We start from the raw sequence: 15,629 nt of genomic DNA on the forward strand, positions 1-15,629 counted from the left end.
TGGAATTCTGAGTTATTTTTGATGGTGACCTTCACTATGCCTTCACCCTAGCCGCCAGCAAGCCCTGCCCTCCCTGCTTCTTCAGTAAGTCTGTAATGTCCTTACTCTGTTTCAAGCCCTTCTGAGTTTTGCTACTTGTTGAAATGCTGTGGAGAGTGGATTATGACCCACAGCGACCCAGTATAGTGTTTCCAATAGCAGCTGTTGAGCTAGAACCACAGTTCCTGCAATTCAAAAGGCTTTGCAGTCTGTCAGATTAAACCACACCAGGGGTGCTTTGTTACTGGTGTTACGCTGCTACTCAGCTTCGGCTGGCCCAAACCTTGATACCTTGATGCCTTGATGGGCAGGCCTAAGGCTAGGAGGCTGGGCAGAGAGCCGGCCTAGGCCGAAGATGTGAGGGATGGGTTTGGTGCTTGTAGGCAGATGGGGTCTGTTTTTGATGATGTCTAAAATGCCTCTCTTTGTCTCCCTGTGCCTTGAGCCCCCCAATTTGTCCTATATACATGCCGGTAATGCCTAATATGGCAATGAGCACCCCCCTGGGATGGACTATGTTGGTTCCTGTGGCCCTGCTAATTCTCTAAGAGCGTCCGCCCTTTGAATGGGTCTGCTCAAGCCCTGCTAAGTTCTGTAGTGGGCGGGGCCATCCCCGGGTAGGAGCCCAGAGCAGGCGGGTGGAAGTTCAAAATGATCGTAACTCCTCAATAGTTTGATCCTTCAAAAAAACAAGTTCATAAAGTTTTATGTTTGCCCAAAAGCTGTCTGTCTACCAGGCGGGGGCCCCAATTTGTGATATTGCCCCCTACTTTCTCCCAAGCCTGCGTACCTGTGCTGCCCGGTCAGGGAAGCGCCGTCTCACCTCTAGGCTGTAACTTTTACCCTAAAATGTTTTCCAGGCACATTTCTTCTTGTCCTATCCAAAGCCAAGCATAGTCTTAAAGCCCTTTCACCTTCTCTCTTTCTTGCCCATTACTTACCAGCACCGCCATCAAGTTCACTCTGACCATGGCAACCCTGTGTGTGTCAGAGTAGACCTGTGCCTTCCATAGGATTTTCAGTGGCTGATGTTTTAGAAGTAGATCACAGGCCTTTCTTCTGTGTGGATTCAAACCTCCAGCTTTTTGGTTAGCAGCTAAGTGCATTAGTCATTTACACCACCCAAGTCCAACCACCTTATCTTGATGGTAGTGGTGATTGTGCTGTAGAGTTGGTTCTGACTCACAGAGACCCTGTATTATAGGATTCCCAAGGCTGTAAATCTTTATGGAAGCAGAAAACCTCATCTTTCTCCAGGTGAACAACTGGTAAATCCAAACCTTGAGGTTAGCAGTCCAATTCATAACCCTCTATAAGGACACCTGCCTTTACTTTGTTGCCTGTACTTTGTTGTTGTTAAGTGCCATAAAGTTGGTTCCAACTCATATTTACCCAGTATAGGGTATCCAAGGAGCAGCTGGTGGGTTTGAACTGCTGACATTGTGGTTCAAAGTCCAATGCTGATCCTACAGCAGCACACCGAGAGTCCTCCCTTTACTTTGTTGTTGTTCTTGTTAGGTGCAATTGAGTCGGTATCGACTCATAATGACCCTATGTACAATAGAACGAAGCACTGCCTGGTCCTGCACCAGCCTCACAATCGTTGCTTCATTTGAGCCCGTCGCAGCTACCACTGTGTCAATCCATCTTGTTAGAGGTCTTCCTCTTTTTCTCCAACATTCCACTTTACCAACCATGATATCCTCCTCTAGTGGTAGGTCTCTCCTGGTAATATGTCAGAAGTATGCGAACAAAAAGTCTGGCCTTCCTGGCTTCCAAGGAGCATTTTGGCTATACTTCTAACACAGATTGGTTTATTCTTTAAGCAGACTATGGTACTTTTTAATATTCTCCTCCAACACCATAATTTAAATGCATCAATTCTTCTATGGTCTTCTTTATTCACTGCATATGATATTATTGAAAATAAATCATGCCTTGGGCCAGCACACCTTAGTCCTCAAACTGACATCTTTGCTCTTAAACACTTTAAAGATCTTGTGCAGCAGATTTGCCTAATGCAATACGTCTTTTGATTCCTTGACTACTGCTTACATGACAGTTGATGGTTGATCTGAGCAAAATGAAGTCTCCGAGAACTTCAATCTTTTCTCCATTTATCATAATCTTATTTATTAGTGAGGATTTTTGCTTTCTTTACATTGAGGTGCAACCCATACTGAAGACTGTGGTCTTTGATTTTCATCAGTAAGTATTTTAAGTCTTCTTTGCGTTTGGCAAGCATAGCGCAGGTTGTTAATGAGTCTTCCTCCAATCCTGATGCCACATCCTTCTTCATATAACCCAGCTTTTCAGATTATTTGCTCAGCATACAGATTGAATAAGTATGGTGAAAGAATACAACCCTGGCACACACATTTCTTAATTTTAAACCATTCAGTGCTCCCTTGTTCTGTTTGAACTTCTGCCTCTTGGTCTACGTACAGGTTCCTTGTGAGCAAAATTAAGTGTTCTGGAATATTCAGTGTCCTCAATGTTGTCTATAGCTTGCCATGATCCACACAATGGAAAATCTTTGCATAGTCAATAAAGCACAGGTAAACATCTTTCTGGTATTCTCTTTTTTTCAGCAAGATTCATCTGATGTCAGCACTGATATCCCTCATTCCACGTTCTCTTCTGAATCCAGCTTGAACCTCTTGAAGTTCTATGTCAGAGCAGGGTCACACAAGTTCTATGTCAATGTAGGGGTCACACAGATTCATCTGACATCAACACTGATATCCCTCATTCCACATTCCCTTCTGAATTTAGCTTGAACCTCTTGAAATTGTATGTCAATGTAGGGTCACACAAATTTTGAAAATGCTCAGTGGTGCTGAGGGATGAACACGGTTGAGTAGTTTTCTAGTGGTGTTGGATGAACCAGAAAACTCAATGAACTTCCTTTGTGTTAGAAGAATCCTTGTACCTTTGAGAATACAACAGTTTCCTCTCTTCAGAATGAAGTTAATGAAATCTGAAATGGCAAATTCCAAATGAATACATCACTAAATACTGAATATTATGGTGGAAAACACTCCTACCATTACTGTTTATTTTTGAAAAGCTTATAGATTAAATTAATCTTTATTTTCAGATTAATTTTCCTATCCAACACACTAATTCCTAACCAAATGCGCCTTCTCAAAGTTTTGGAAACATCACATAAAGAAAACCTAGTGTAAATTATAAGTCCATAGATCTCACTGGCCCATGGCTATAGACAAAAACAAACACAATAACAGCAAAAAACAACCGAACCCTTGAATTGATTCTTTCTCATAGAAGCCCAGTGTGTTACCGGGTAGAACTGCACTTTGTAGGAGTTTCAGAAGCAGATTGCTAAGCCTTGTTTCCCCTGTGGTGCCTCTGCTGCTGTTGTTGTTGAATGCTGTTGAGTTCCAACTCATAGCAATGCTGTATAAGGTTTCTGAGAAGCAGCTGATGGATTTGAACTGTTAACCTTGTGGTTAAGAGTCCAGTACCTATCCTACAGTGCAACTGAGTAGGTTCAAACCACCAACCTTTAGGTTAGGAATCTTGTAAACTGTGCCACCCAGGAAACTTGTTGGTTATAGGTGAGGTTTCATTCATTATAGCAGTGTAAATGTCACCAATTCTTGCCTTGATAGCTTACCCAGGACCACCTTCCCCATCGTGAGTCAGGGAGTCCCAGTGTTTGTCTCACATGTGGTCCTGAATCTACTTTAGCTCTGTGCATTTGGTAACCCCTCTGTACACTGACGCTTCTCCTCCCTTGGGCATCTGCACCTCTTTTGGGATGCCAGTGAATGCCAGTGAGTCCTGTCCCATCAGGCACTGTGGCTTTTCCACTTGGTGGATATTGTCAAGTATACTGAGTTCATTAAAGAGTCAAAGTTGCCCCCCCTCCCTTTTTGTTACAGCCTGCTAGAGCAGTCTGAAAGCAATATTTGTGCTTTGGTGTATTGCAAAGATTTGATAAGGTAGCTGTTTGAGGTCTTAGTTTCTGGCTTCCTACTCTATTAAGAGTTGGACATAAAGGCCATCAAAGTAGGAGAGGGAGGGAAGAGATGGCCCTCTCCTTTGACAACCAAGACTTCATGCCAACCATGGCTTTCTCTTTCTTTGGCATAATTTATTCTCCAGGAGACTTCAATAGCACCCCTGCCAGAGCTTATAGGTCACCCAACAAGCCTGGACCTTCTGCATGATGGGCATAACCCAACACAAGGTAGGGTCCATGATAGTGAGAATTTGTTTTTGTTCCAAGGAAACCATCCCAGACCAACCTAAGGGATTAATTTTAAGATCAAGGATGAGAGGAAAGCACAGCTGGGGAAATGAGCAGAGAGGATTGGTGGATGGGGGCTGGAGAGATTCTGAGAAGTTTCCCAAACAGGTACCAGAGTGTTCTGTATATTCACACTGGCTTCCCTTCTCTCTGCAGAATGACATCTTCGAGTGGTCTAGGGACCACCGAGTCCACCACAAGTACTCAGAGACAGATGCTGACCCCCACAATGCCCGCCGGGGCTTCTTCTTCTCCCATATCGGGTGGCTGTTTGTTCGCAAGCATCGAGATGTCATAGAGAAGGGGAGAAAACTCGACGTCACTGACCTACTGGCTGATCCTGTGGTCCAGTTCCAGAGAAAGTAAGTGAACGGATACCATAGAGCATTGTCCTCAGGAGACAGGACACAGAAACAGCACAATGGAGTACAATGTCCCCAACTAGTTCTCACAGTTTGCTTTAATGGTCTTTTTAGGGTTTATCTCTGTTTATTCATTTCATTTTCTTCATTAAGTTTACCCTCTTCCTACATTTGTTTTTTGTTTTAATTTGCAATGCATTTCCTTTAAATCCAGTGCCATTTCTTTCAGACTAATCTGCATGACTGATTTCATGGAATGAGCTTTGCCCAGGGTTTCCAACAGGTGTTTGCCAGTGCCAGCCCCTACTGAGAATTTGCATATACACCTCAGATAGACAGAATCCAAATCTACACGGTTTAACAAAATCCCGGGTCAGGGAGAGGGGCTCTATAAGAATCATCTGGGGATCTTGTAAAACTGTAGATTCCGATTCAGTATATCTGGGGTGAATATGCACATTCTCAAGAAGTTGAACTGAAGGATTCAGTTCAGTTCCCTGGTTCTGTCCTTTCTCCCCAGCCTCCCAACCTCCCTCATCACTGTTCCTGGGCATGGGAATGGGAAGACCAGCTTTATTTTTGTGATATACTTGACTCCCACAGGAACTGGACTCTCTCTAGATGCTCAGTTCTTTCATCCTGTAATTCTTCTATAGTGAAGCCTGTCCCTCCAGCACTGCTAGAAATGTTACACCAGTTGTTTTCCACACAGAGACAATGAGATCATGAAATAAGAGAGCCTTAAAGTGCTGTATGTGCCCATGGTGTCGGCTGAGTGCACTCAGTCAATTTGCGTTGGCACAGTAAATCAACTTTCAACAAGCATATGAAGAAAGATTGTCTATAACTTTGCTGCTGAGTAGAGCGACCATTGTTCACCTTTGAACTAGGAAGCTGGCATGTGGGTCTGGGTCTGCAAAATTAGTCACAGGGCTGATAGTTGCTGTTGTTATTTGCCGTCACATTGGTTCTCGGTGACCCCGTGTGTTACAGAATAGAACTACTCTATAAGGTTCTCTTGGCTCTAATCTTAATGGAAGCAAATTGCCAGGCCTTGTTTTCCTGCAGAATTGCTGGGTAGATTTGAACCACAAACCTTCAGGTCAGCAGTGAGAGAAAAGTGTTCATACCACCCAGGGATCTTGCAATGGATTTAGATGCAAAGAGAGACAACTTGGATCACATACTGGTTAGAGATTTGAGACAATATGGTAAACATTTGGTTACTGGAGACCATCTCCACTGACTAATTCCGTTGAGGGTTTGTCTGAAGAGTTTCCTACTCAGACTGAAAATAGACATGGAGGCTGTGCATTGGCATAAAAGGAAGCACTGCCTAGAGATATGCTCTATGTCTCCTCAGTCTCTCCTTTACACTGGAGGGAGCCGTAGAGCATGGTAACAACATGACTGCCCTTGGAGAGCACTGACCTGGTAGACAACCCTGTGGCTCCTCCTAGCAAATTCGTGAACTACTCTAAATCACAGTTTCATCTATAAAAGGGGAGGTAAGAGCAATATCTGTCTCCTACAGTTTTAATGAAGATGTAATTTTCAAGTGTAGCTAGCATAGTGGTTATGAATACGGCTGCTAACCTGAAGGTCAGGAATTAGAAACTACCAGCTGTTCCGTGGGAGAAAGATGAAGCTTTCTGTTCCCGTAAAGATTTACAGCCTCAGATACTCTAGACAGGGTCACTATGAGTTGGAACTGACTCCATGGCACACCACCACCACCACAAAAAATGTCAGGTACATAGTAAGGACTTAGTGGATGTCAGTGATTACTATGTGTATTATGTTTAAGTTGCTAGTATAGAGGATTCTATGTGTTCCCATTTACTGCTTTGTTGGCTCCTTATGGTCTTCTCTGTGCTTCTCAGTGCAGCTCTTTCTGATAGCCCGTATCCACAGCCAAAAGTCTTACAGCACAAAAGAGCAAGATGTTTTAAATGAACAATTAAATGATTTATTGATTTTGATATTTTTACTGTGAGAATAAAATATTAAAGTTCATTAAGAAAAATATGAAATATTCAGCAAAGAAGAAAGAGAGAATAATTATCCACATCCCTAAGCCATAAATACCACCATTATTATATGGTTGTTCCTTGTATTATATATATATATATTTGATCTTTTACATGATTTCATTTTTACTGCACATGTAATTTTATCTCACTTTTTAACTTCAGATTATATTCTAGGCACCATTGTCAAGGGCTACATAATAATTCATCAGTTGATTGTGTTGTCCTTTGTTTAAACCATCATGCTGTGGCTAGATATGCATGCTATTTCCAATTTTGGAATATAAATGATGCTGCCATACAATTAGTAATGCTTTAAGGTAATCAGACCAATCAATTAACTTGAAGAGATCAGATGAGAAGGCAAAAGGGCTTCTTATTAATGAGAACTGAGGATAGAATAACAGTTTGTGTTTCTCAGACCATAAAAATAGGTTTATTTACTTATTTTTGTCTTTATCCTCCAAAATATAGAGTAATCTTATTCATTTGGTGTGTATTTTGGGTATATGTGTCCAAACACTATTTCTAAATGCAGGCAGTGGAACACAGAGACTATTTCAGTGAGTTCCCTGAATAGTTATCCAAGAATATCTTTCATTCCCAATTCAGTGACCAAAGAGAGCTGAGGCTATCAGAAATGATTCATTCATTTCATCTTTTCCTGCATATTCCTGACCTCCTGCTAGAATTTGGTGCTGTGGGTAGAGCCTTAGAGATTGGCCCCTATCCTCCCAGAGCATGCACATTACTATGAAACACATAACATGATTTCTAATTACACTCTGGTGAGACATACGCTTTGATAGAGGACCATGGAAACACAGAGGAGGATCCTCTGATCACATGGCCGGGTAGAGTGAGAAACAGCCTTTTAAAATGTTCTACATACACAAAACACATTTGCCCATTCAACATTTCCACCCTTACAATTTAGTGATATCAGCTACATTAATCATGTACAACCACAATCAATGATTGTTGACAAATTTGAGGAAAGGCTTTTTGGAAAGACTTTGCATTTAAGCTAAGATCCGAAAGCAAGATGAAGACGGGAAGAGACTATTTAATATGTTTGCCATTTCGCAGAACAATATCAAACCCAAACTCACTGCTATTAAGTTGATTTCCACTAATTTTCTTGTTGCTCGGTGCTATTGAATCAGTTCCTACCCATAATGACCTTATACACAACAGAATGAAACACTGTCCAGTCCTGTGCCATCCTAACAATTGTTGTTAAGCTTGAACCTATTGCTGCTACCACTGTAGCAATCTCATTGCAGGTCTTCCTCTTTTTTTGTTGACCCTCCACTTTACCAAGCACAATATCATTCTCCAGGGACTGGTTCCTCCTGATACTATGTCTGAACTATGATAGACAAAGTCTCCCCATGCTGGCTTCTAAGGAGCATTCTGGCTGTACTTTTCTCAGTACAGATTTGTTGGTTCTTCTGGCAGTCTTTGGTACTTTCATTATTCTTCTCCAACATGACAACTCAGATGCATCAATCCTCCAGTCTTCCTTATTTATTGTCCAAATTTCATATGCTTATGAAGCCATGAAAAATACCATAGTTTGTGCATTTTCGTCCTCACACTGACATATTTGCTCAGATTTGTCTAATGCAATATGTCATTTCATTTCTTGACTGATGCTTCCATGAATGTTGATAGTGGATCCAAGCAAAATGAAGTTTTTGACAAGTTTTAATCCTTTCTCCATTTATCATGATGTTAATTATTGATCCAGTGGTGAGATTTTTTTTTTTTCCCTTACACTGAGGTGCAACCCATATCAGACGCTGTGGTCTTTGATTTTCATTAGTAAGTATTTTAAGTCCTCTTCACTTTCAGCAATCAAGGTTGTATTATCTGCACATTGCAGGTTGTTAATGAGTCTTCCTTTAATCCTAATGCTATGTTCTTCTTCATATAATCCAGTTTATCAGATTATTTTCTCAGGATACAGATTGAATAATTATGGTATAAGAATAAAACCCTGGCACACACCTTTCCTGATTATAAACCATTCATTGTCCCCTTGTTCTGTTCATATGACTGCCTCTTAGTCTATGTACATGTTCCTCATGAGCACAATTAAATGTTCTGGAATATGTTGTGCATAGCTTATCATGATCCACACAATTGAAAGCCTTTGCATAGTCAATAAAACACCAGGTGAGCATCTTTCTGGCATTCTCTGCTTCTAGCCAAGATCCATTTCACATACCTCATTCCACGTTCTTATCTGAATCCTGCTTGAACCTCTGGAAGTTCTTTATCAATGTGCTGTTGCACCTGTTTTTGAATTATCTTTGGCAAAATTTTATTTATGTATTGTGAGAAATTCTCAAGATAATCCATCTTCAGGAGTGAAGGGTGCACAAGATTGCTAGACCAAACATATGTAAGCAGGGTGAATTGGGGGAGGGGGGAAAGAAATCTGTTCCAGGACTAGGAACTTTAAATAAGAAGCAGTCATTAAGACCATGGGTGCCATTCAGGCTAGATTGTGTAACTGGGTTGGGGGAAATGAGACCTTCAGGGTATATTGTAAATTCCATAGTACCCAGTCAAAAGGGAACTGGAGGAGGGGCCTTTTCAAGACAGGAGAGGGAATAAAACTGTTTGCAGGCTGACCATTTGGTTTGTTGCCTGTGTCTACTACTGGATTTGGTGCCCAATTTTGCAGAATCGAATAATAAAAACCTCACTCTCGCTAAAATGTGTACAGATTGGATTTCTTGAGCTTTTGTCAGTATCAAAGACATTTCCTACAATATGATATTAATGATAATGTCCGATGATTTCTGCATTCGATTGGGTCACCTCTCTTTGGAATGGGCACAGACATGGACCTCTTCCATTGGTTGGTATAGATGAATGACTGTCTCCAGTGCTGCATTAGTTTGTTGAAAGATTTCAATTTGTACTCCTGGTGTGATGCTATAGGATCAGCACTGGACTGGGAACCACATGGTTGGCAATTCAAATCCACCAGCTGCTCCTTGGAAACCCTATACAGGGTCGCTATGAGTTGGAACCCACTCGACAGCACTTAACAACAACAACAATTCCCAGAGCCTTGTTCTTTGTTAATGCCTTCAGTGTACTTTGGACTTCTTCTTTCAGTACCATTGGTTTGATCATATGTTATCTCTTGAAATGGTTGAACATCAACCACTTCTCTTTGGTACTGTGACTCTGTGTATTCCTTCTATTTTCTTTTGATTCTTTCTGTATCATTCATTATTTTTCCCATAGAATCCTTCAGTATTACAAGTCTTCTTGAACTGCCTTTTGAAATTTTCTGTTCAGCTCTTTTACTTCCTTCTTTCTTCCATTTGCTTTAGCATTTCTATTGTTGTTGTTGTTAGGTGCCATCGAGTTGGTACCAACTCATAGAGACCCTATGCACAACACAATGAAGAACTGCCCGGTCCTGGGCCAAACTGACAATTGTTGCCATGCTTGAGCCCATTGATGCTGCCACCTTGCCAGTCCATCTCCCTGGGGGTTCTTCCTCTTTTACTCTGACCCTCAACCTTACCAAACATGATATCCTTCTCTAGTGACTAATCCCTCCTGACAATACGTTCGAAGTATGAGAAACGAAGTTTGGCTATCCTGGCCAGAATATCCTAGGAATACTCTGCCTGCACTTCTTCCAACACAGATCTGTTGGTTCTTTTGGCAGCCCATGGTACTTTCAATATTCTCCTCCAACACCATTACTCAAATGCATCAATTCTTCTACGGTCTTCCTTATTCATTGTCCAACTTTCACATGCATATGAGGTTATTGAAAATACCATGGCTTGAGTCAGGCACACCTAGTCCTTAAGCTGACATCTTTGCTCTTCAATACTTTAAAAAAGTCTTGGGCAACAGATTTGCCTAACAATACGTCATTTGATTTCTTGACTCTGCTTCCATACGTGTTGATGGTTGATCCAAGAAGAATGAAGTCCTTGATAACTTCAATCTTTTCTCTATTGATAAGAATGTTGTTTATTGGTCCAGTGGTGAGGATTTTTTGACAGGAACCTGTGTTTTTTGATCTTCATCAGTAAGTATTTTAAATCCTCTTCACTTTTAGCAAGCAAGGTTATATCATCTGCATATCGCAGGTTGTTAATAAGTCTTCTTCCAATCCTGATGCCATGTTTTTCTTCATAGAACTGAGCTTCTCAGATTATTTGCTCAGCATACAGTTTGAATAAGTATAGTGAAAGAATACAACTCTGTCGCACACCTTTCTTAATTTTAAACCATTAAGTGTTCCCATGTTCTTTTCGAACAACTGCCTCTTGGTCCATGTACAGATTCCTCATCAGCACAATTAAGTGTTCAGGAATATGCACACTTCACAATGGTGTCCATAGCTTGTCATGATCCACACAGTCGAAAGCCGTTGTGTCGTCAGTAAAGCACAGGTGTAAACATCTTTCTGGTATTCTCTGCTTTTAGCCAAGATCCATCAGACATCAGCAATGATATCCCCCATTCCAACAAGCATTTCTATGCTGGAGAGCAATTTTCAGAGTCTCTTCTGACATCCATTTTGGTTTTTTCCTTCTTTCTGTTCTTCTTGATGAACTTTTGCTTTCTACCTGTATGATGTTGATATCATCCAGCAACTCTTCTGGTCTTTGATCATTAGTGTCTAACACATCAAATCAGTGATTGAGATGGTCTCTAAATTCAGGTGGTATATATCCAGTGTCAAATTTTAGCTCTCATAAACTTGAAAAACTTTTCTTTAGCTTCAACCTGAATTTGCATGAGCGATTGACGATCTGTTCCACATTCTGCCTTGCTTTGGCTGATGGAGATTTTCCACCCATCTCTCCCCACAGATGTAGTCAATTTGATATCTGTGTATGCCATCTGGTGAGGTCCATGTGTATAGTTGTCTTTTATATTGTTTAAAAACAGTATTTGCAATAAGTCATTAGTCTTGCGAAATTCTATCATGCAATCTCCAGCATCATTTCTATCATCAAGGCCATATTTTCCAACCACTGATCCTTTTTTTTTTTTTTTAAATTCCAACCTTTGCATAACAATCACTAGTATTTATCAATATATTTTGATTGCATGTTTGAACAATTTCAGACTGAAGATGTTGGTAGAATTTTTCAATTTCATCATCACTGGCTTTAGTGATTGGTATGTAAATTTGAATAATAGTTGTATTAACTGGTCTTCCTTCTTGTTGTTATTGCTAAGTGGTGTCAAGTCAGTTCCAACTCATAGCGACCCTGCATAGAATTTCCAAGGAGCAGCGAATAGGTTTGAACCTTTCAGCTCAAACTGACCTTGTGATCCAGCACATTATCCTGCAGTGCCACACCAGGACTCCAGTCTTCCTTTTTAGGTGTATGGATATTATCCAATCACATGAGAGCATTATTTCAAGATAGATCTTAAAATGTATTTGTCATTCCCGGCATAGTAAACCATGTGATTGTCAGATTCAGTGGCAAATTCCAGTCCATTTCAATTTATTTGTTGTTGTTAAGTGCCATCGAGTCAATTCCAACACATAGCGATCCAGTATAGGGTTCCAAAGAGCAGCTGGTGCATTTGAACTCCTGACCTTCTGGTTCAAAGTCCAGTGCTGACCCTACAGCACCACATCAGGAGTCCGTTTCATTTTTGACAACTTCCAGTTTTCCTAGGTACATACTTCATATATTTCATGTTCTGATTATTAATGGATATTTACAGCTGTTTTTCATTTTGTCTGTGCCCCGAAGACTTTACTCCATTCATGTCAACTCTACTTTGAGGAGGCAGCTTTTCTTCAGTCATATTTTGAGTGCCTTCCAATGAAGGGCTCATCTTCCAGCATTATATCTAATGGTATTCTGGAGCTCTTCATCACATTTCAATATTCAATATTCTGGTACTATTTAACATTGTTCTACTGTTATTCATAATGTTTTCGGTTGCTTAACATTCAGAAGTAGTATGCCTCACCTTCTTCCTAGTCTGTCTTTGTCTAGAAGCTCAACTGAACCATGTCTATTGTGGGTGTACCTGCTGGTATTTAAAATCCTGGTGGCATAACTTCTAGCATCACTGCAACACAAAAGCCATCACAATATGACAAACTGACAGATGAACGGTGGCCAACTCATAGCTACCATACATAGGATTTCCAAGACTGTAAATCTTTATTGGAGCAGACAGCCTCATGTCTCTCATGCAGAGTGGCTGGTTGGTTTGAACATTGTGGTCAGCAGCCCAATGAGTAACCCACAGTGCTACCAGGGCTCCTTATAGAGCTATTGATCTTAGAGCTAGACAGCACATTACAAATCATTTAGCCCATATCTTTCATTTTTCCCGTGAAGAAATTCATAAACAGAATGTATACAGAAAGTGGGAGCCAGAAGTATCCATGACTCAGCTCACTTGCTCAATGTTCTTTTGATGATACATTACTGTTTGAATGGGACTACAGCAATTCTTTAATGTGTGGGTGAGCACTGGTGTCCTCCAATAATTATTCAGTCTTGAGAGCACAGAGATCCAGGATCCAAACTAAGGTTTAGAGTTGCTGAGCTAAATGAAAGAAGCTTCCAAAATACACAGAGATAGTGCAGTTGTTTGGGTATTTCATGTTCATAAAGCCAAGTTTACCAGTCCTGCCAGTCAGGTCATGTGGAGGAGACAGAACACTTACAAGAATGGAAGTCTTTGTATCGAAGCTGCAAGCTCGATAAGACTCTTCTCCCCTTCTCCTTTCACCAGACCTGTCTAGACAAAATGAAACCTATTCAGTGGGGATTCTACCTTCCCCCACACAGTCTGAAACTAAATTCCCTTTTGAAAACTTGTAAGCGAGTCACTTCATGCCTTTATATCTCCCTGCCCTCCATTGTAGGTAGCCAATGTCTAAGTTTCCCATCCCTATAAACTCTGTGTAAAGAGGAGATAGGATTGATGTGAAGACTCCTTCCCTCTCAGTTGGTATTTTGAGCTACTACATACGTAAGTATAGGTCAAATTCATCAAATTGTAGCAATTTGCCCTCATTGCCTTTATCAATTTTTTTTTTAATCTTCCTCTAGTTGAGTTCTGATCATCAAGCCATCAAAGTTAGGTCAAATGGGTACTATCTGCAAGTTTGGGTGATCTTGTGTGTCTCCCCTCACTTCATGTCAGCTGAATGCTTCATTCTCAGCTCTAGCCCTCCATATCTAAGTCATTGTCCATGGGCTCAGGTGCCCCCAGGTCTCACCACATTTCTGACCAATCAGCCAGTCCTCTTCTCTCTCTTAGCTCCAGGTCGATGGGGGTCTATGGAACATAGTCAAACTCAGCCCATATCTTCATTGCTGCCTTTCCCTCTCTTCCACTCACCAGCTGACCAACATGGTTGCCAACAAGCTTACATGCCTGCTCATGTGTTCCTTTTGAGTCTCAATCTTAGAGGAGGATTTGTCTTAAAGGGATTTGCTTGCTTGCCTTTATGGCTCCCTGGAAAACAACTTGCTTGTTGTTGTGTAGCTAAACAGACTGGCATTTTTGTTTTTTATTTTTCCTACTGGTCTTTCTTTCGAGAAGTATATTTTGTTCCTCTAGCTGCTCCTGGCTGTTCTGCTAGTCCTTTCAAGTGGGAATGTCCCACCTCAGAAGGTTCTGGATGGGGCTCAGGATTCCACCTAAGGTCCTATATACTACAAAGCCTCCACAAGAAAACCATTTTACTGGCCAAGTGCTAGAACCCCTTTTTGGTATGCCAGTCAGTTATAGGCTAAAGATGGACTAACAAGCTTTCTGTAATCATGTTTCCTGATATTCCTTTCTATGCCACTCAAGTGTCTATTTTACAATAGTAGGTAAGGGAAATCAATATTCATAAGACAATCAAGCATCTTAAAATTATTTCCCGTCTTTTACCCATTCAAACTATGCCTCGATTCCTGTATCACAGAGCCCTGTTGTTCCAAGGTTGAGCATATGTCACTTTTTACCTCTGTCCTATTTAGCCCATGCAAACCTGCCTAAGTGTTCCTCTGTCTACTTTGTTCTTCCATCCCCCTACTCCTTGTTGTGTGTGTATTGCTTTCCCCAACATCCAAGCTGTGATGTGTCTATCCCCTATCTTGTCCTCTACTGTCTCCCTCCTTTTAGTATGGGTTTCTTTTCTTAAGCACTTACAATAATGGTCTTATGCAATATTTATCCTGTTGTGTCTAACTAGTTTCACTCAGCATAATGTCCTCAAGGTTCATACATGTTATGAGGTGGCTTGCAATTTCCTTGTTATTCTTCAAATAGCATAATATTCCATTGTGTGTATGTACCAAAGTTTGTTTATCCATTCTTCCACTGAAGGGAAGGCACTCAAAATATGACTGGAGAAGAGATGCCTTCTCTAAATAGAGTCAACTTTAATGATGTGGATGAAGTAAAGCTCTTGGGACCTTCATTTGCTGATGTGATGCAACTCAAATTAGAAAAAACAGCTACATTTTGGTAATGAAAATGTAGACTGATTGAATCTAGGATAATTGGAAGCTGTTGAAAATGTAATAGACCACTTGAAGAACAATATCCAAGGCACAAGTGAGCCGGCTTGGACTGGGCTTTGACCATTTTGAGTTGAACAAACATCTTGAGAATTTATGCTGGGAATGATAAATCAAAGAGGAATGCCATGGCATTCATTATCAAAAAGAACATTTCAATACTTGCAGATAGTACCCACTCATTTGACTTGACTTCAATGGCTGGAGGACCAGAACTCGACTAGAAGAAGAAAAAAGAGGAAAAAAAGAGTAATCCACTACAATTTGATGAACTTGACGTATACTTATGGATGTAGTAGCTCAAAAGAGGGAACAAATCTTTACAGTAAGGATCATTCCCACCTCCTCAGTACACAGGGTAGACAGGGATGGG

At 40.9% G+C, this 15,629-nt stretch overlaps 1 protein-coding gene across 1 annotated transcript in view; it reads left to right on the top strand.

Annotated features, from left to right (window-relative positions):
* Positions 1-15,629, top strand: part of SCD5 (stearoyl-CoA desaturase 5) — a 342,667-nt gene that overhangs the window by 259,419 nt on the left and 67,619 nt on the right. The window contains exon 3 of the mRNA XM_006876944.1: positions 4,472-4,677. Within this exon, the coding sequence (XP_006877006.1) occupies positions 4,472-4,677 (206 nt within the window). The remainder of the gene's footprint in view (positions 1-4,471; positions 4,678-15,629) is intronic.

Source organism: Chrysochloris asiatica, unplaced genomic scaffold (assembly GCF_000296735.1).
Source record: "Chrysochloris asiatica unplaced genomic scaffold, ChrAsi1.0 scaffold00434, whole genome shotgun sequence".
Lineage (NCBI taxonomy): Eukaryota > Metazoa > Chordata > Mammalia > Afrosoricida > Chrysochloridae > Chrysochloris > Chrysochloris asiatica.